The sequence below is a fragment of the Trichechus manatus genome, unplaced genomic scaffold (assembly GCF_000243295.1).
Source record: "Trichechus manatus latirostris isolate Lorelei unplaced genomic scaffold, TriManLat1.0 scaffold00146, whole genome shotgun sequence".
In the NCBI taxonomy this organism is placed as follows: Eukaryota; Metazoa; Chordata; class Mammalia; order Sirenia; family Trichechidae; genus Trichechus; species Trichechus manatus.
In genome coordinates this window covers 364,658-386,239 of record NW_004444082.1, presented here as the reverse complement: position 1 = coordinate 386,239, position 21,582 = coordinate 364,658, and the positions used below count along the sequence as shown (strand labels likewise).

General features: G+C 44.3%; 1 protein-coding gene across 1 annotated transcript in view; it reads left to right on the top strand.

Moving 5' to 3' along the window:
- The window catches only part of LAMA1 (laminin subunit alpha 1), a 165,786-nt gene that overhangs the window by 136,251 nt on the left and 7,953 nt on the right, over positions 1-21,582 (top strand). Inside the window, exons 39-50 of the mRNA XM_012558209.1 lie at positions 421-565; positions 1,077-1,218; positions 2,972-3,086; positions 3,280-3,450; positions 5,547-5,698; positions 6,440-6,622; positions 8,502-8,637; positions 11,312-11,424; positions 15,293-15,482; positions 16,046-16,204; positions 16,758-16,911; positions 18,349-18,482. Of these exons, the coding sequence (XP_012413663.1) occupies positions 421-565; positions 1,077-1,218; positions 2,972-3,086; positions 3,280-3,450; positions 5,547-5,698; positions 6,440-6,622; positions 8,502-8,637; positions 11,312-11,424; positions 15,293-15,482; positions 16,046-16,204; positions 16,758-16,911; positions 18,349-18,482 (1,794 nt within the window). The remainder of the gene's footprint in view (positions 1-420; positions 566-1,076; positions 1,219-2,971; positions 3,087-3,279; positions 3,451-5,546; positions 5,699-6,439; positions 6,623-8,501; positions 8,638-11,311; positions 11,425-15,292; positions 15,483-16,045; positions 16,205-16,757; positions 16,912-18,348; positions 18,483-21,582) is intronic.

Here is a 21,582-nt window from a genome sequence, read left to right as displayed (position 1 = left end):
CTATTTATCTCGTGTTCACTATGAGTCAGAATCGACTCGACAGCAGTGGGTTTGGTTCTGGTATTTCGTCTTACTATGGGTTCTCAATGCTGGTGATTTCCGTCTCTCAATCTTTTTAGTTTTCTTATTTTGGGGACTGGCCCACTTGTCCTTCTAAATGAAAGACACACAAAGACATTCCAGTTCTCTTACTGAATTGTAGATTTTGGCAACAATGAATAGTGTTTCATTTGTATACTTGGAATGTTCTAGAAAGCCTTCGTGAACGTTTTTAGTTTTGTAGCCTAGACTTCTGGCTGTTGGGCTGGGTCTGGTTTCCGCAGTTTGACTTTAAAAGGCGTCTGCCATCCTTACCTTGAAGAGAAGGGAAATCTTGTGATAAAGATGTAGCCATGGGTAACTATTTTCTCATCTTTACAGAAAGACTTTTTATCCATCGAGCTGGTCCAGGGCAGAGTTAAAGTCACAGTTGACCTGGGTTCAGGACCTCTTGCTCTGATTACAGACAGACGTTATAACAACGGGACCTGGTACAAAATCGCCTTCCAGAGAAACCGAAGGCAAGGTGAGTGCATAGATGGATAACTGTGATGTTAGCCTCCCTACTAGAAAGAGAAATCTTTCTAAAGTTAGCAGTCTCTAGTCTACTTTCATTTCCTGAGCGATACTCTAATTAAAATTAAAGCTGTTGTTGTCTTTGGGATACCAAGCAACAGAATTCATGTTTTGCTGGAGGAAGATTACAGTTCTACTTGTGTATATTTCCGAGTGCTTTATTTAACTACAAAAGCCCAATTGGAATCAAGAATCAAATCCACTCCGTTTTCATCTACACACATACTGCTGTCATCTAGCACTGTGTCTTCTGGATTTATTGACTTTTCTATAGAGAATTACATTTTTCCTTTGATAGTCAAGAGCATTAAGTGGTCAAATTTGCAGAATCTCAAATAATAGGTCTTTGTAAATGAACTTTACTTGACAGACTTGCTTTAGAAAGGGCATAAGGTTGAGTTTCATTTTAATGTAGAAGGTGATTTTCATTTTCTTATCTATTCCCTTCTATCTCGTTTTAGGACTCCTAGCAGTTATTGATGCCTATAACACCAGTGATAAAGAAACCAAACAAGGCGAAGCTCCAGGGGCATCTTCCGACCTCAATCGCCTAGATAAGGATCCCATTTATGTTGGTGGATTACCTAGGTCAAGAGTTGTAAGGTATGATATTCAACTGCAGAAAATGTGTCCCTAATTACCAGCTTTTATTCAAACTACTATATGCCATATAAATTGGGCAATAAAGCAAGCCTTCTGTAGTCAAGCTAATGATTGTATGTTTATTGCCTTTTAGAACATGTGTCAATAGAAATTGTTACTGAGCAACATTTGGAGACCCCACCTTCTATCACACATCACCCTTCTCTCTTACACATTTTAGAGTGGTAGAGTCTCTTTAAAGGCAAAACAAATTCATGCTTTCTGCAGACTTACCTGGATTCCCCCTTCACAGGATTAGAGTGAATAATGTATGTGAGAGTTGAAAGACCAGCTTTAGGAAGCTCCAGGAAAGAAGGCAGAGAGGAGAGGCAATGGAATCCTTTTATAACAGTGATTTGTGTTAGCTTTGTGACTTTAATAATTGACATAAACTTTCTGTACCCCATCGTCCTCAATTTTGTAATTTTGGATTAGACGAATTAAGCTCTAAAGTTCTTTCTTCAAAAAAAAAAAAAAAAGGTCGTAAGTGAAAGACTAGTTATCCAGGCCATTTTTTGTCAAGCAGAAAGCTTCCAAGGAGTGGGATCATCAAATGTCCAAGCTGGATCCCTCAGCTCAGCGGTTTTCAAGTGTGTATGTGTAGCAGAACCCAATGTTCAAAATGAGTTTCTATGCAGAATCCTAACATGAGGCACTCAAGTGCAGCCACTGCAGCTGCTATGGATTAAATACCCCAAGATGCAACACTTGCCCCTTTTTCTTTGCCAGCAATATCTGGAAGTTCCAAGGACCACAGTGTATAACCATAGATTTAGTCTCCCCCAGTCTTGGAAATGAATAAATTTAAGCTTCAGGGGAGCTGGTCACTTGCCCCAGGTCCTGCCCTTCTATCAAGACAGAGCCAGGACTAGAATCCTGTCTCCTAACTCTAATCTTAGATCATTCTCTATGGTGGGATCAGAGTGTTTTTTCTGTAGCCACAAGCTGTTCATTTATACTTGGCCTAATGGCACTCAGTTGGACATTGGAGAAAAGGACAGAAAGCCCTTTTCTAGGAAGAATTCCAGAATCACAGACTTTCATGCCAGAAGGGACTTGGATAAGTCAGAGCCAACCTTCTCATTTGCAATGGAAAAAACTGAGATCCAGAAAGGTTGGAGTTTGCCCCAAATCGTATGTGCTTGATGGCTCACAGCTCATTGCTCAGCACAGAAAAGAATGAGGGGTGACTCCAACAGGAAACCAGTAGACTTCACCAAATGCAGTTGCTTCATTCAGGGCAAAGTTTATAAATATGTCGTATGGACAACAGCCAATGACTTCTCTACACGTCCAATCCTAGGAAAACACACAGCCTACTTTTACTCCGGGAACTGAATTTTGATCTATGTGCTATAATTTCCTTATGACAACTCACTGCCTTTCTTATAATTGGCCTGTGTTTTAATAAGTATATTTAAATTGCAATGACTGTGAAATTTTCCCTCTTATAATATTAAACATATTTTTGTGTATATGAGCATCTAAGTACCCAAACTTACTAAATCTAGTCCCTTTCTCTAGTCCTAACGAAACTATTCGTTTGACCTAAAGTTCTCACCATCAATGTTCGTCTTGGAGGCCTAGACATTTCTACAGAATGACACATGGAAACAGATCCTCCAAAATTACAGGTTCATTGTTAATCTTCCTTTCAAAAGTTGAGTTAAAAACTCCAGTTTTCTTCTTATTGTTCTCCTGTCCTTCCCCTCAGGAAAGGCCTCACCAGCAGAAGCTACGTGGGCTGTATCAAAAACCTGGAAATATCTAGATCGACCTTTGATTTACTCAGAAATTCCTATGGAGTGAGAAAAGGCTGTACACTGGAGGTATGAAGCCTCTTATTAATAGTGGAATGAGTTCCTATGAATGCCCATTGATTTATCAGCTTAATAACAAGCAAAGAAGAAACGAGCGTGGTAGAGAAAAACGAGAAGATGGGTAAAACAGACAGTAACCCATTATGGGAGACTAAACACCCACGGGGACCTAATAGGGGCATTTTATCTCCTTTGTGACCAGCCTATCCGGAGTGTTAGCTTCTTGAGAGGCGGCTACGTTGAGTTGCCACCCAAGTCTTTGTCACCAGAGTCGGAATTGTTGGCAACATTTGCCACCAAGAACAGCAGTGGCCTCATCGTGGCTGGCCTTGGGGAGGACATGGAGAAGCAGAGCCCACGGCAGGCACGTGTGGTGAGTAGCTCAAGGGTTGGCCAGCTGCAGGCTCGGGGAGGAAAGGATTCCAGAAATGCCAGGGGGAAAGTTACTGAGTCATAGCATTTATGGCAGCTGTGTTGCCAGTTGTCTCTGGATGTGCATTTTTAATAAGTAAAAGTTACTGTTGCTGAACATCTTTCCGTGGTGAATCAGTGATCTCTTTGTGATGCATAATGCGTCTTCCTTGTCTAGATACTGAGAAGAAACGTGTTTGCTGTCTGCTCCTAATTTTTTTAAACTCATTTAGATAGCATTGCTGTGTTCTTCCACATGTTATGCCTGTTACTCTTTATCCTGAGGCGGAATCAGCACGTCGTTAGATTTGGCAGAGGTCTTTAGTGTACTGCTTCACTGAAGGAAGCTGGGTTTCCTTTATCTGTTATAGAAATGACAGGAGCAGGAAGAGAAATGAGGCCTTTGAGAAAAAGAGTGGACCAGCAGTAGGAAAGGAGAGAAAAGATGATGTTTTTCCCATATTTATATTGCGTTTCAGCAGCATCCCCAAACTTGCATGCTTCACGACAGTTCAGCGCACTCTACAGAATGCTAATACACTGTTATAATGAAGTACAGATCATGTAACCAACATCTGTAGAGTTCTGTCATCTACCGTGCAAGATACTTCCCAGACGTTATTTCCGTACAATTATTTTACTGAGGAAGAAACAGGGTCAGAGGGCCTGGTTCACTGACATAAGGTCACACAGCCATTATGGGTCAGATCTGGGTCCACCAGCCCCAAACACCTCAAGAGCCACTCGGTGAGAAGGGCTGACAATGACGAAGATTGGTTTGTGGACTCCACCAATCTTTGTTTTTGTTTCTTTTATTATTGAGGTGAAATTTACACAACATAAAACTAACCATCTTGGAGTGAACAGTTCAACCCCACTTTCTACATTCACAGTGTTGGGCAGCCACATACATTTTCATCGTCCAAACTAAAACTCTGTACCTGCTAATCAGCTAGTCTCCATTTCCTCTGCCCCCAGGTCCTGGCAGCCACCAATCTGGTTTCTGTCTCTATGGGTTTACCTGCTCTGGATATTTTATAAAACTGGAATCATGCAATATGTGACTTGTTGTATCTGGCTTCTTTTACTTAGCGTGTTTTCAAGGTTCATTCAGTTGGTTGCATGGATCAGGACTTCATTTTTCTTTATGACTAAATAAGATTCCATTGTATGTGTACACCGTATTTCGTTTATCCATTTGTCCATTGATGGGGCCACCTTTTGACTATTGAAAATAGCTTCTATGTTCATAATGTTTCTATAAACATTTTAGTACAAATATCTATTTGAATCTCTATTTTCATATCTTTTTGCTATGTAGACAGGAGTGGAGTTGCTGGGTCATAGGATAATTCTATATCCAACTTTTTGGGGAACTGCCAAACTGGTTTCATCTACCAGTCTCAATATAGTTACTTACAAATCAAAGTTTGCTACTAAGTCAGCAAAAAGGAGTTACACCAGCCAGTGCTGATGGCATCATAAATTGTTAGACTTCTTTTCAATGTGGCAACCACGTTTAGAAATGTTAGAAACAATTTTACAGGCAAAATAGGTTAAATGTTCATTACGTGTCATAGTAAAAAATTAGAAACAATCTAAATTTTCAGCAATTAAGACAGATAAATGAACTACGTGGTATCTACTTTGTTGGATCATACAGAGGCTTATCCAGGGTAATAGGGCCAGGGGCAACCTCTCAATTTGCACCTGGCCTCATGTGGCACCCCCTTGGCCTTATGCCCCGGGGCGAGTGCCTTCTGCTGACCTCCCCACACTACGCCTCTGGGAGCATGATGTAGCAAGCAATAATATATATGAAGGCTATGCAGAAATAGAAATCTTTGCTGTGTTCAGTGATGATAGCAGAATACAATTTATAAAAACAGATTAGAAAGTAGTATCCAAAACTTAAAATAGTTATGCTCGATGATGAGATTCTTAAGAAGTTGCTTACATGGTGTGAATATTCTCACATTATCTTTATATGATGATAATTTCTTAAATCATGTAGTAATGAATGTTCTATGGGAAATTCTCTATCATGAACCTTCCCAGCCCTTCTTTGCCGTCATGCTGATTGAAGGCCACGTTGAAGTGCATGTTAATTCTGGGGATGGAACAAGCTTGAGAAGAGTCCTCCTGCATTCTCCCACGGGCATTTACGGTGACGGACGAGAGCATTCCCTCTCCCTGGTTAGGAAAAGAAGGTACTGTCGGCACAGCCAGGCGTGGGGACATTCATGTGGTGCGGGGGCAGTTCCCTCATGAAAAGTTTCTCCGTAGGAACCTATGGACCTTCAACAGTGATGTAATTTGTATAATTGCTATGATATCTGCCACATTCAAAGTTTTCCATGAGCGTTCAAAGTTTCTATAGTTTCAAAATAATTCTAGAACCTTTCTAGAATACATCCTTGGAAATCAAGTTCATCTGTTTTTAATTTTTGTAGAATTTTCATAATTGAACCGCCTTAACCCTGCCTTTTTCTGGAGCCCAATATAAACCATCTTTACATTAGATAATTCTGTGACAATCAGCATATCAAGATTCCTGTACATTTCCCTTCAAAACTGTAGACCCAGTGTTTTATAACCATACTGGACATTTTGTTGTTCAGATAAACAGGTAAGAGAATAATGATTGTTGTTTTTGTTATCATTTGCCATTGATCGAGTCAATTCCGATTCATGATGACCCCCCCCCAAAAAAAAATCAACCGAATTCAACGATAGTTAATAACATTCCATTTGTTTCTGGAGAACATTCACTCATAAATTTTAATTTTTAAGATTCATCTTTTTATTCACACACAATGTCACGTTGAAGTTTATCTTCAGGAATTTTTTATTATTCAATAAGAACTTACTGGAGTTATGCATTAAAATGAATAGTTACTGTTTCATTATAGTATAAAGTTTTCCTTTTATTTTTTCCTTTGACTTTTTAGAATTATCACCGTCCAGTTGGATGAGACCAGTCCTGTAGAAATGAGGTTGGGCCCATTAGCAGACAGGACGATAAACATATCCCACCTGTACGTAGGGGGCGTTCCAGAGAGTGAGGTGACTTCTCTGCTTAGAATGAGACGGTCCTTCCACGGCTGCATCAGAAACCTGGTCTTTAACATGGAGTAAGTTTAACTATGCCCTCAGCATGATTTTGCACTTTCTAACCTCAAAATGGTGTGTGCTAACACTAATCTGCGATCTAATTTTGCTGTTTGAGAGCGCCTAAAATTCTGCAAGTTCCTGAATAACAAGTGAACCCCATTATTCCATCATGAAAATCTCCCAAGTGAATTTTGTTGGATTATAATGATGAACAGGTCTGGCTATCATGCTTTAAAAAAAGACTTGTTGAATATTAGTTCCACAGAACTGTCAATACATACCAGAGGTTAAAATACATCCTGAGAACCATTTAAAAGAATGTAGCGATTGTGTGAGGCACGTTTCTTCTATCTTGAGCTCATTACTTTAGAGAAGCCTTCGCACCTGGGCTCCTCACAGGTTCAGATTAGTAATGGTTTCCCCTGAAACTGTTACTGTGCAGCTAAGAACTGGGAGACTCCCTCCCGGTGCGACACAGCTGACCTGGAGAACCCTGAGCAGTGCTCGCGGTCAGGAGGAGGGTTGATAGGTGCCCGTGGACTCTTAATTCCTTCTGGCGCCCCCCTGCCCTCCTGTCAGCATGTTGGTGGGACAGAAGCTGTATTCTGACCCATAGGGTACCAGAACCTGCCCAGGAGAAGGCATATGGGCGCTGGGCATCAGGAGACTGAGGCTCCCCTCCTGACTAGGCCACTAACTTGTCTTGTGACCGTGAGCCAGTGCTTGGATCTGTCATGGACTCAGAGTCCTTCCTTGCAAAATTACCTCTTAGGAGTCCTTGAAATTTGCAGTAATAAAATGTTACATTGGAGTTCCAGAGTATGATAACATTAGAGCCTTGGCTAACTTATTCGTAGAGTTGATATATTTATTCACCCAATTGTTTGTTCATGGATTAATTAATTGATTGGGCATCTTTATGTTCCTGAAAGCCGTGAGGCTGGGAACTTTGGGGGCAGAAACTTCTCTGTGCTGTTCACAGCCATGTCCTTGGTTCAAAGCACTGGGCTGCATGCTTGGGAAGCACCAACAGAGTACGTGCAGGCACTGAACATGTTGCTAGGGCTGCAAAGCAAAGGGCCTTACGACACGTGTAGCTCATGACCTCAGGGAGAAGGGAAACCTGTAATCGAGAAATCAGTGTTTCATAGAGGCCACCACACAGTGTTGTGGGAACAGGAGGTAGAATCTGTGCCGAGGCAGCCCAGTCAAGGCTGCAGGAGAAGGTAACAGCTTTCCAGGGATGCTCAGGAGTCTGCCAGGTGGAAAACATGGGGAAGGGCAGAAAGGCTTGGGGGTAGGTTGCCATTTCAGGCAGAAGGATCAAACAAGGGGATATATAGGATAATATATGTGGTCTCTTAGTCACTGTGAAAGTTACTATGATGTTATTAGTCATTGTCAAGTTAGCTCTGACACATGGTGACCTGTGTTGCCCATCGTGAGTCACCTTCATGATCACTGGAGTGCTCCAGTCCATTGTTGCAGCCACTGTGTATTTTGAGTGCCTTCTAACCTAGGGGGCTCGGCTTCCAGCACTGTATCGGACAGTATTCTGTTGTGGTCCACAGGATTTTGTTTGGCTAATATCTGGAAGTAGATCACCAGGCCTAGTTTGTCTTAGTCTGGAAGCACCACTGAAACCTGTCCACCATGGGTGATCCTAGTGGTATTTGAAGTACCAGTGGCATAGCTTCCAGCATCACAGCAATATGCAAGCTGCTGCAGTGCAACAAACTGACAGATGGGTGGTGGTTAATTAGTATAAAAGTCATAATATTGGTAATATATTAATGGTTTTAATGGATTTTAATTGTTCAGTAATCAAATGACATTGGTTCATGTATTGGTTTGTAATAGCCTGATTAATTTTGAAAACACTTTCTTGTTTGTATCTAGACTTCTAGATTTCACTAGTGCAGTTGGCTATGAACAGGTGGACTTGGACACCTGCTGGCTTTCAGAAATGCCTAAGCTGGCTCTTCAAGGAGAGGACACCAAGCTTCCACCAGAACCTCAACCTCTACCCAGTCCAGTAAGAATGGTCTTCTTTCCTTATATCAGCCAAGACCAGTCAGAAAAACAGAACCCACGCCAGAGGAAATCACAACGAGGAACTAGTTACAAAGGTGTTGGAAACGTTGGCAGAGCCACCTGGAGCCACAAGGCCCAGGGAGGAGGTGGTGTCACGAGAGCCCAGGAGCCAGGCTGCCCAGAGGGAGCCGAGGCCACACAGAGAGGGTCACCGGCTGGGGGCTGAGACCCTGAAGAAGACAGGCACTGCTAGGGAGCTCACCTGAAGTGGAAAGAGGGAGAGAAATACCCCGGCTTCTTCCCTCCACCTCCCTCCAGTCTCCCACCAGTGCCTTTCATTGGCAGAACCTAGCTACAGGCTATTTTCGAAGAAGCCTGGGAAAGGTGGTTTACAGGGAGGGACATTCCCCTGTGGTCAAAAGGAAGTCAGGGAAATGGGGGGAATGGTTCTCTGAGCAAACTGAAAGATAACGTGGCCCAGGATTAAGCATTGCAAGTAACCAGCAGCCACCATGACTTGGTTACCACATAACGAGCTTTTTGTAGTTTCTGTAAGGACTCCCTGTCACTTTAGATTCAGTCAGACAAATACAAAAATAAGTGCTTAATATAGGACTTCGTACATGTTATTGTTGCCTTTTTAAAAAGTGAAAGATTTGATTCATAAAGGAAAAGCCAGTTTTGACCATTTTTTTTTATAATTTATTATTTTGTAGTTGAGGGTATACGCAGCAGAACATACACCACTTCAACAGCTCCTACATGTACATTTCAGCGATGTTGGTCACATTCTTCAAGTTGAGCAACCATTCTCCCCCTCCATTTCTGAGTGATTCCTCCCCCATTAACATAAACTTACTGCCCCCTAAGTTTCCTATCTAATCTTTCACATTGCTGTTGTCAATTTGATCCCATATAGTTCGTAGAAGAGCACAATGTTCAAGGCAAATATTCTTTACTAGTTAAGCTAAACTATTGTTTGGTTTTAAGAAGATTCAGGGGATAGTTTTGGCTTAAGGTTTAATAGTTTCAGGGATTCATCCAGCCTCTATGGCTCTGGAAAGTCTGGATTGCATGAAAATTTGAAATTGTCTTCCTCATTTCCCCCCTTTTGATCAGGATTCTTCAACAGAATCTTTGATTAAAATATTCAGTAATGGTAGCTGGGCACCATTCAGTTCTTCTGGTCTTATGGCAGGTATATTTACAACAACAACAAAAAAGAGTGGCTACTGAGGCTGCTCATACACAACCAAACACCTCTTGGGATTTGGTTTAGGGTCATAGTTTCATGGCACATCCAAGTTAATTGGCCCAATAACATGTTTAGTGCCTCTCTTCTACCTCCTAATTCATTGCATAGTGCCTGGGATCTTAAAAGCTTGCAAACAGCCATCCAAAGCACAATTGGTCTCTATTCACCTGGAGCAACAGAGGAAGAGGGAGAGTCAGGAATAGGAGGAGGAAACAGAATGTGTGGCTAATTGCCTCCATGAACAAATGCTTTTCTTGCCTTGACCAAATATTTTTAATAGCAGTCACTGTTATTTTTCATTTTCTTTTCTCCCTTTTCATTTTCATCTTTCCTTGATTGAAAGCATGCATTCCAATTATTTGAATGATAGCTCAGTCATCCACAAAGCAGTACCTTCCCAGCAGGGCCGGTGTTTGAGTGTGAAACAGTTTCCTGGTGACATTCACCCCCCAGCCCCAGGCCAGAAAACTCAGTCTGTGACCCCACTGAACTTGTGCTGTCAGTGTGCGGAGGGAACTGACGGGCCAGCCTGCAAGGGGCACCTTCTCTGGGCTCCGACCCTCTGCCGTGACATCTGAGTCCCTCCCGCCTGGCCCCTCCTGTCTGCACCCAGCTCCTCTCAGTATGGATTAGAGACCTGTAACCTGTGGGCAGGAGCTCTGGTGGTGCAGTGGTTCAATAGCTCAGCTGTTGACCCAAATGTCAGTGGTTTGAACCCACCAGCTGCTCCATGAGAGAAAGATGTAGCAGTCTGCTTCCGTAAAGATTTACAGCCTTGGAAACCCTATGGGCAATTCTACTCTGTTCCGTAGGGTCGCTCTGAGTCGGAATGGACTGCACGGCAGGGGGCTTGGTTTGGTTTGTTTAACGTGTGGGCACTGCCAGGTTCACAGTGCTTCCACAGCTGCTCTGCTCTCAATACTGTTCCCAGAGCCCCATCCTCATCACCCCAGAAGGCAGCAGCAAGGCCTTTGCCCCTCAGGCCTGATGAAGATTTGTGTGAATTTGAGTTGGATTTGGAGCTCTACTGGTGCAGTGGTTAAGAGCTCAGCTGCTAACCAAAAGGTGGGCAGTTTAAATCCACCAGCTGCTCCTTGGAAACCCTGTGGGGCAGTTCTACTCTGTCCTATAGGGTCACTATGTGTTAGAATCGACTCACGGCAAAAGGTTTTGTTTTGTTTTGTTTTGTTTTGAGTCAGATTAAGGTGAAAGAAAGAAGCTCAGATTGCCTTGCCAGAGTGATAAAGGGATTGCTTGACTAAATTATTTAAACCAAAGAAGATTACACCAACGTAAACAGGATTTGTGGTTGTTGGTGTTTCGATACAATTGCTTCTGAGGTATTTTCATCCTGGAAACATACACGTTATGAACGGGCCCTGGCTGTGGAAGGCTGAGTGTCCCTGTGCCTTTCTTTCAGGGACACTGTGCGGTGGACAGAGCCCCAGACTTTGTTCCCGGCGCTCACCAGTTTGGCCTGGCGCAGGACAGCCATTTTGTGTTTCCTTTCGATCAGTCTGCTGTTAGAAAGCGGTAAGTATTAGTCTACCATCATTAGGAGGCGTCTGTTTGCTAGATGAATCTGGGAGGTGTCTTCAGCAAGAGTCTTTTCCAAAAGAAGCTTCTTGTGATCTTTAATATGGAGTGCCCGACTTGCAGCCACATGGCAGCAAAGAGATAGGGATTCCGACAGTGGTTGACGTGGGGGTCCTGCCATTCCTGTCTTTACCCCTTCTGGATGATGGCTGGCACATAGGTATCTACCTAAATCAGCCTTTCTTCCAGAATCCCAAGTCCCCTGGATCTAGCATCACCCCATTCCCTTTTAAACATTCACTGATCTGGTGCAATTGCATACCCAAACTCTTTCACTGTGTCCCCAAATTCCTACGCCGCACCCACACCTCTGCACGGATGCTCTGCCTGATACCTTCTGTCTCCTGGGCCCTTCTCCGTGAAGCCATACCATACCCCACAAACTTCAAGGCCTGGCTAGCTGAGGTTTCCCAACTCCATATTTCTCCTCTCTCCTTCACATCTCCAGCTCCTCTGAAGGCCATGCCTTTGGACTCTACCTTCTTGTCACTGTTGTCTGTGAGTCACCACCCCAGTCACCTGCTTTCAAGCCTTGGCACAGTGTCTTGTTTCTATGCCCCTGCCATCATTCTCCACAGACTCTGGAGCCATCCGACACCTGGCTGTCCAACCCTCAGGCTCCTACCCACCAGAGGTCTCCTCAGCCACCGTTCCCTGTGACCATACCCTTTGCTTCTCCATACGTGTCCACCTCACCTCCAGCATCCCTTCTTTAAGCACCCTGTCACCTGACCTCCTCCTCCTCGGCCCTTCAGCTCTCTTCTCTACTTGGTTCTTTCCCACTCCAGCAGTTCTTCAGCCACAGCATGGCCTCTAAGCTATTAACCCTGCTTCTTCTCACCACCATCAGCCCCCTTCTCTTGCCCCCACATCCTAATGTATCCCCTGCTCAGATAGATTCCGTGTCATTATTATAAGTGTTCCTTCACAAACTCCCTTAACCCTCTCATCTCCTCCACTGTTGTAATCCCAGGTTAAAACCCAACAGTCTGCTTTCTCCATGCCAGAACCCAAACTGATGATCAAAGCTGGTGAAATGCATATCTCTTTCCTGATGGGCTGAACTTTAAAACAATGGCCACACATCTCAGATGGACCCCCTAAACTACACGGGAGTCAATTACATTTCCTAATATATTCTTTTTTTTTTTATTTCCCATAATGACTTATTCATAGCTTCTCTTCATATCTCAAAACTCCTATACATCCTCACACCCTTTCTTTGCACCCCAGCTGACAACCTTACCTCACTGAGAAGACTGAAGCTGTCGGACACTGTCCTAGTCATCCAGTTCTGCTCTAACAGAAATACCACAAGTGGATGGCTTTAACAAAGAGAAGTTTATTTCCTCACAGTAAAGTAGGCTGAAAGTCCAAATTTAGGGCATCAGCTCCAGGGGAAGGCTTTCTCTCTCTGTCGGCCTTCTCATCAGTGTTCCCCAGGATTAGGAGCTCCTCCGCACAGGGAACCTGGGTCCAAAGGACATGCTCTGCTCCTGACACTGCTTTCTTGATGGCATGAGGTCCCCCTGTCTCTCTGCTCACTTCTCTGTTTTATAGCTCAAGAGGACACAATCCAGTCTTGTAGATTAAGTCCTGCCTCACAAACACAACTGCCACCCAACCTCCCTCATTAACATCATAGAGACAGGATTTACAACATATATGAAAATCACACAATACTGGGAATCATGGCCCAGCCAAATTGACACACACATTTTTGGGGGACAGTATTCAATCCATGACAGAGAGGAACACCTTCATCTGTTTATGGCCAAAAAGATCCACCACCTGCCTTTGCTCCCAACTCGCTGTCTCTTTTCCTGTTACCGTGGACAAAGGGTCCTGTTCCTAGCAAGGCCACCCCTCACCTGTCTTCTGGGTCCCGCGCCCCTGTCCTTCCCAAAGACACCAGCACCGTCCATCCCCCTCATTACCATGTGGTTACCATCAGCACAGATGTGCTCGGTGATGAGAACTGCAGCAAACCCCTGGGCAGAGACTGTTCCCCATGTTTTACACATGTAACTATGCCTCATAACTGTCCTGTGAGGAAGGTGTTATTATCCCCATTTTACACTTAAGGAAATTGAGGCATAGGGAAGTGAAGTTATCTACTCAAAATCACACAGCTAAAGAGAGGTAGAGCTAGGATTCAAACCCAGGCAGTCTGCCTCTAGAGTCCATGCCCGTAACCAGTGCGCTATACGCCCCTCTGTCAGTTTCTAACTTTTCAGACAGAAACTCCCCACAGCACTCTTATCCACCCCCACCCGCCACACACACATACACAATATCCAGACTCTGTTTCACAGTAAAACTTTTTGAAGGAGTTGCTGTTGGCATTTGTCTGCCCCTTCCTCACTCTGCCTGTCCAGTCAGCCCCCTCCTTACTCCACAGGTTGCTCTCCCTGGAGTTATCTAAGACCTACACGTGGCCACGCTCAGCGACGCCTTCTCTGTTGGATGCTCAGCAGCACTGCTCACACTTGGCCACTGGAGTCCTCTCCTCATTTTCCTGCTATGTCTCTGCCCGCCCTTCTCAGTCTTCTCGGCTGGTTCGTCTCCCAGCAGAGAGAGCCCCAAGGCCTGTTCCACACATTCTTCTGTAGTCTCGTGGCTTTAAATGCCATCTAGATGCCCCAAAGCCCACCTCACTGGTCCTGACCTCCATGGAGTGTATAACCATCTGGCTATTCTACCGCCCCACATAGATGTAAATAGGCACCTCAACTTTAACACACCAAAAGAGAATTCACGATCTTCCCCACACCTACCCTCCTGGTCTTCACCATTTCCGGAGACATCCTCACATTCATCTGGCTGCCCAAGGCCCAGATCTAGAGGTTATGTTTTATTGTTTTCTTTCCCTCATTCACGAAATTCAATCTGTCAGTAAGTCTGATTGCTTTTTCCTCTAGAACATTTCAGAATTCGTTGAACTCCTCCTCATTTCCACCACCACCACCCTGTAGTCCAAGCCACCATCTTGTCTCTGCTGGACGATTGTCACTGCTGCCTGACTGGCCCACTGCCACTGTCACTCTTGGCTGATCCAATTCATTCTTCACACATCAGACAGAGGGAGATTTTTAAGGTGTAAATCAAACCGTACCAACCCCATCTCCTTCTTAAAACCCTCCTATGACTTCCCAGTGCACTTAAAATCTCCTCACCCACTGTGATCCAGCCACATCTCCTTTCCTCTTATTCCTTTGTGCGTTCGTAGCCTTGCACTTCTTCTGAGGGAAGACCTCCCAGATACAGCCTTCCTTCCCCGTCTGTGATGGTTCTCCCGCATGGTCACCACTGGGGACACTTGGCTGTCAGCCATTACTGAGCTCTTTCTTCCAGCATGCACTCCATTACCCTAAAAAAGGTTTTTTTGCTGAGCTTTGTGCGGCTTGCTCCTTCTTGTCATTCAGGTTTGAACTGAAACATCATCTTTTCAGAAATGCCCGCCATGACTACTTAACGTAGCCACCAGTCCCCTCTGCATGACCCAGTCTTAACTCCCTGCCCAGCACTCTGCACTCTCGGGTGTATTTTGGATGTTAGTTTCCGGAGAGGCGAGATCTTCTTTTGTTCACTGCTTTATCCTCAGCTCCTAGAAGAGTTCTTGGCATATGCAGGTACACAGTAACCATCTGTGGAATGAATGGATGGATGAAGGACTCTCTCCTCCCACCTTCTCTTTTATATATAAATATTGAAACAATTATGGAGTTCTCTCTTTGCAGTTATGTTAAAAATTAAGAGTAAAAGCTGATTCCTTTCTGAATGTTGAGCTCTCATTTCCTTCCAGGCTTTCAGTTCAGCTCAGGCTGCGAACTTTTGCCTCCAGTGGTCTGATTTACTACATGGCTCATCAAAACCAAGTTGATTATGCCACACTCCAGCTCCATGGGGGCCGCCTCTATTTCATGTTTGACCTTGGCAAAGGCAGGACAAAGGTCTCACACCCCACGCTGCTCAGTGACGGCCAGTGGCATGTGGTACGTTCTCCAGAGGTTTTTGATCACGTGCTCTGAGTTGTATTCAACCTGTAACTGTTGTTCCCTCCATTTCACTGAATGTCTAGTCTGGTGTCTCCCCCATAGAACGTAAGCTCCATGAAGACAGGGGCTTTTCCTGTTTCTTGAAATATCCTCCAGGTTTTGACAGTATTTACTGCTGACGCCTCACAGGCACTCAGTAAACACTGGCAGAAGGAACGAAAGCTACCAAAAATGCCCTCTCTACCAAAAATACCCTCTACTTGACAAGACGTAAATAAAATCCACCACGGCATGAACGGACCAGAGCTGAGCTCCTGGCATTTGCTTTCTGATAAATAGGACTCTGGAAGACTTTCTCTTCTGAAGTGTGCTTTACCCAAGCCTGTGCCTGCCCATCTGCCAGGGTCAGCCCCTTCTCGACACCAATTGTGTGAAACCCTGAGCCTCCTTAGGATTCAGTTCAGGTTATTACAGCTATAATTAACACGTGTTGCAAAGAAACATCCGTCAATGCTTCTTCAGGTTCCTTCGAAATCATGGATGCTTTCTTTTTGCTTTAGGTCAAGACAGAGTACTTCAAAAGAAAAGCCTTCATGACTGTTGACAGCCTAGAATCCCCAGTGGTGACCACCGTGGGAGATGGCACTTCGTTGGATGTGGAAGGGAAGTTCTACCTGGGAGGCCTTCCCGCCGAGTACAGGGCCAAAAACATTGGAAATGTAAGCGTCTTTTCTGCAGAGGGGCCCGTTTTTCCCTTCAGTGGGGTTGTGCTTATTTTACACAGGAAAGTAGTTCTCATGTATTTATGGTTAAATCACCTTGTTTGAACCCAGGCCTTGGCTTCAGTATGCATGTCCTTTCAAACCATGTCCCCAGATAGGGTATTGGGGCTTCCCCTTAGTGTCTGACCAGTCTTTCCTGCCTGTTAGTTAATGAACATTTCCATTTTTCTAGTCACTGAGCCGCACTGTGAATGAGGAAAGACCATTACATTTGTATTTCCAGATTAGTAAGCTCGGCATTCTTGATTTCCATGATATTTAATTGAAATAATAGAAAACACTTTTACTGCATTATCAGCCCAAACGCTCAAATGGTAGCTCTAAATTAGACATTCATCTTAAGTATTGTAGCAGCTTAATTTCAAGAACAAAAAGCTAATATTTTAATTGCTTTGATGAACGAATCAAATATGATGAAGTATAGGAAAAATATGTCTTCGCCATTCCTGTGTAATCACCAGCATGTACTCTAACATGGCGTTTACTTCAGATCACCCACAGCATCCCTGCCTGCATTGTCGAGGTGACCATTAACAGCAAACTGCTGGACAAGGACCGCCCAGTGTCTGCCTTTGCAGTAAATAAGTGCTATGCAGTGGCCCAGGAAGGAACTTTCTTTGACGGAAGTGGATACGCTGCTCTTGGTATGTATTATCAACAATCTCAAAAGAGACCCTTGGGCTCAGCCTGTACTCTAAGATAATGTGCATCCGAGAATTATATGCTAAGACAGGACCCAACTGGGCAAGGGGGCAGGAAGACCACATCCAGCTAAATGTCCCAGTTCACTCTAATTTCTTGGCATTTATGTAAGAGCCTCCTCACCTCCTGTGTTCTCCAGATGGCCTGACGGCCCTTCCTCCCGCCAGCCATACTGTGACGCCTGGCAGAGGGCAGACACCCCACGCTGGCGTCATCTATCCTGTCCCCAAATCTACGTAAGGCACACTTTCATGGTCCAACCCAACAATGGACTTTGAAATAAAAACTAACTGAATGAAATATATAGATCAGCAAGCTGAATGCAGGTCAGATTTGATGAAGACATTATCTCCATTTAGATTGTTGAAAACAATCAATTTCTAAGAGATGGAATTTAAATCTCCAGAATCTTAGAATATAAGTTCCTCAAGACTTAGAATTGGCCTCTGTGATCCATCTGACTATCCCCTCCCCATTTTATCTACTTGATTTGCAGGTTAACTTCCTGTTGGCCCAAAGAACCACACTCCCCTCGGCCCCTGTTCTCCTCTCTACCTCAGGAGCTGTATTTCTCTGGCCAGGTCGCCCCCTGGCTTCCAGGAAAGCTCTGAGGCTTCTCTCCTTCACTCCTTCCTTCCTGTGGCGGCTCAGCCAGTAGCTCCCCGGCTCTGGCTTTGGCCCTTCCCGCCATGATTTCACTACCTTCTCGTATTTTCCGTCAGCCCTGGGGATAAGAACAATCACCTGCTATAGCTTATACCCCCAATTTGACATCCCAGCTTTTTTATCACCTGAGTAGAAATTCTCTCAAACTCCCACTTTTGAAAAGACTAATGTGGGCCCTAACTGATACATTAAGTAATGATGGTAACCAGTATGCAGATACTGGCAAAATAAAACCAACCTCTGGATACACGATAAGGGATTATACGGATCAAATCCTATTTGTTTTTTGGTGTATTTGTTTTTTCCCCCAACAGTACATGGGGAAGACTGCTGAGAGATGGCAGTGTCCATAGAGCCAGGCAGAACTGGTACTTGTCCAAAATGCAAGGCTGTGAGGGTGCCCAATGCCCACCCAGCAGCGGGTGAAAGGACATGCCTCTTCTCAATCTGTCTGGCTTTTCCCAGCAGATTGCATGTGCCAGCATTCTGTAAGAGCATCATTTCGCCTGACAGATGTGGAAGCCGAGGCTCAGAGGGTAGAAGTGACTTCCGTGTGGTGACGGATCCAGAGGAAGAGCTAGAACCAGATCTCCTGAGCCTCCCTCCGTCAGAAGTGGGACTGCGCAGCCCACAGCTGCCCAGCCCGCAGCCTGCCTGTGAGCTGAGCCATTCTGAGCCTGGCCTCTTACTCTGTGCTGTCCTTGTGTTTTCAGTCAAAGAAGGCTACAAAGTCCGGTCAGATGTAAACATCAGCCTCGAGTTCCGTACCTCCTCAGTGAACGGCGTCCTCCTGGGGATCAGCAGTGCCAAAGTGGATGCCATTGGATTAGAGATTGTCAGTGGCAAGGTAGGTGCTTAATCTTGGCAGCGCCCTCCTGTGCCCCGATGTGGGAGACAGAGAGGTGAGAAGCAGTATTCATACCTAGATCCAATTATCTACTGTAACAGAGTGGAGAAAGGGCTCAATAAATATTTAAAAACAGATACTCCTAAAAAGGCTTTTCAAAAGAAACTTATTTTATAATTTGAAATTAAACTTACAGCACAGTTGCACCTGCAGTACAGATTTTTCCACCCATGCCTGTCCCCCTAGTATATACTTAACTTTTTGCGGGGAATAATTATAGATTCATAAGAAGTTGCAATGAAAGGTACAGAGAGGTCCCCACGCACCCTCCACCCTGCCTTCCCAGTGTTAGTTAGCATCTTGCTGAAATCAGCCCCTGTTTTCAGGACAGCAGGAGCTGATCAGTTCACTGAGAGTATCAGTCCATGCCAGCTGATAGCACCTATGAAAGAGCATTTACTGATTCCCTTCTGACAGCCTGTAGATACTCTGCCACAGCAAGCAGGGCCACAAAAATCTAAGTCTTGCAAAAGATGGGGGTGGTGGAGAATTGCAAGTACACAGTTGTGTGTTTCTTATGCTGTATGTGAAGTTATTCTGTATTATTTGAAGGTGGACTATGAAAAATTAAAGATGTATATTATAAACTCTTGGGCAACCATTAAAATTTTTTAAAGAGCAACAAATAATCAGCCAATAATACAGATAAAATGCAAAACATACCAGAAATTACTTTTTTGGGGCAGCCATTATACTTCTGATAAAATTTTTTACATGTCATAAAAATTTGCAAGTGGATACAAAGGTTTTCAAAATTCTTTTAAGCTGAGGTGGGGGAAAACGTTGGCTGTAAGCCACAGTGCAGAGAGGTGGTAGTATGATGTAGAGGCAGTTTGGTTTAGATGTGAACATGAAGAGGAGAGGGCATGAAGTCAGATAGGAGCGTTTCCATCCTGTCCACCCCGTTCTGCGATATCCGAGGGGTCAAACATCCAGTTGGGATGTGACTGAAAGAGTAACTCAGGCTCCTTCCCCTGGGGGTGGCCATTTGCCCTTTTGGAAATATTAAGAATAGCCTAGCGGTTCCGGCAAAATGGTGCTCTAGGCAGAAGCACCACGCTGTCCCTCCACAGCAAAGATCTGAAAAACTAAGCCGAACAGAGAATACAACAATCCTGAAACCCTAAAACATCAAATGAAGAGATAAAGAGCTCAGCCAAACACTAAATCGAGTGAGAAAACTGACAGAGAACGGACAGCGAGGAGAGATTCATGCAGAGGTCCCCTACGAGCTAACGCAGTGCAGATCTGCCATCTTGGACTCCTATCAGAGACCAGCAAGCAGGGGGTACGACAAAGGAGCCTCATGGAGCGTCCAGCGGGAGACAAAACAACCGGTAATTTGCGATATATGCTTTCCCACCCCCCACCCTTTTTCACCCCCACTCGGCCTCCTCTGCTTCCCACGGCCACAATCTCTTGACTGGGAATCACCGGCTGCTTGGATTCCACACACCCAAACGGGCCGGCTCTCTGAGTGCCATTGTTGGCTGCTGGTGTTGCTTTTTTCCGCTTCTTTTGATTTATTCCTTACCTCTCACCACCTGCCCCTCCTTTTGCTCAAATACCTGGCTCCGTGCGCCATCTTTGCTTCTTCCTGAGGGGCTGTGTAGCTCCATTCAAGTGTGGAGCTGCTTCCCAGTCTGGGCTGCCTCGCTGATGGGATCCCGGGGCTTTTGTTCGTTTGTTTGTTTTGAATTGTTTGTTTGTTTTCTTTTCCTTTTCTTGAGTTAGGAGCCCTTTCTGGCCAGGCGGTGCTGTGTGGAAATGACACTTCCCCCTTGGCTTGCACAGACGTGCAGAGGGATCCCTGAGGACATTTCTTTTCTTGATGGTTTTTTTTTTTTTCTGTTTTTTGCGGGGCTTTTCTAGTTTTTTTTTTTCTTTTTTAATTTGTTTTGTTTTCTTTTCCCTCTTTTTCCCTTTCTGTCTTTCTTCATTGCTCAGTTTCTCATCACTCTATATATTCCTTCTCTTTCTGTTCCCTGAATACCTGGCGTTGTATACCTCTAGTAGCCAGGCTGTACTGCAACACCTGAAAGCGACTTCCCCAGACCTCATAGCTGCACCGGTGGGATCCCTGGGAACTTTGTCGTTTTTTAACCTTTTGGATTTTTATTTATTCATTCTTTTATTTTCTTCCTCTTCCCCTTTCTGTTTTTCTCCATTTCATAGTCTCTCATCACTCCAACGGCAAACTCCCCAAACATTCTTTTTTGTTTGTTTGTATGTTTTGGGCTCCTGTTCCTCTCTCCTCTCTCCCATATCCATCTTAGCTCCACACATAACAATTTCCTTGCTGCATCCTGCCTACCTGCACCATGTCCTTGACATCACACCACCAAGCAGCACATGCACGGCCTACTGAAACCTGCCCTGCACTGATTACCGATCCGCTCTGGAAGCTGTAGTAAATGCCACAAACAACCCATCCCCATAACTCCTCTTCAGCTAGACCTGCCCTGCTGTACAATATCTGAGTGACTGACCCTGCCAATTGGATAAGGAGGCGAAAAGTATTGTGCCCACAGACAAGCAAACAACAAAGAACACACAGTCCGCCTGCTCAGACACAGTCAAATTTAAAACAAAACAAAAGGGGACAAAACAAACAAATCTACAATCAATAAACGAGAAAAATAACTACTGAATGCCCTGAAAACAGCAGACAATATCAAAACACTTACAAAAACAGGACAGAATGGTTCCAGTATGCATCCAAAATAAAACACCAGATTACTCTCCAGTGGAAGAAAATGCACTAGAACTACACGATAGGGAATTCAAATCTCTAATACTCAGAATTCTCCAAGAACTCAGGCAAATAGCTGATAAACATGAGTAAAAAATAGACACATTCATGGAAAATACAGACAAAAAATTGGAAGAATTCAGGAAAATAATGCAGGAACAAAATGTCAAAATAAATTCACAACTAGAAATTATACAAAGACAACAATTTGAAATCCAAAAGATAAACAACAAGATTTCAGAAATGGACGGTGTCATAGAAGGGCTGAGAAGCAGATTTGAAACCATG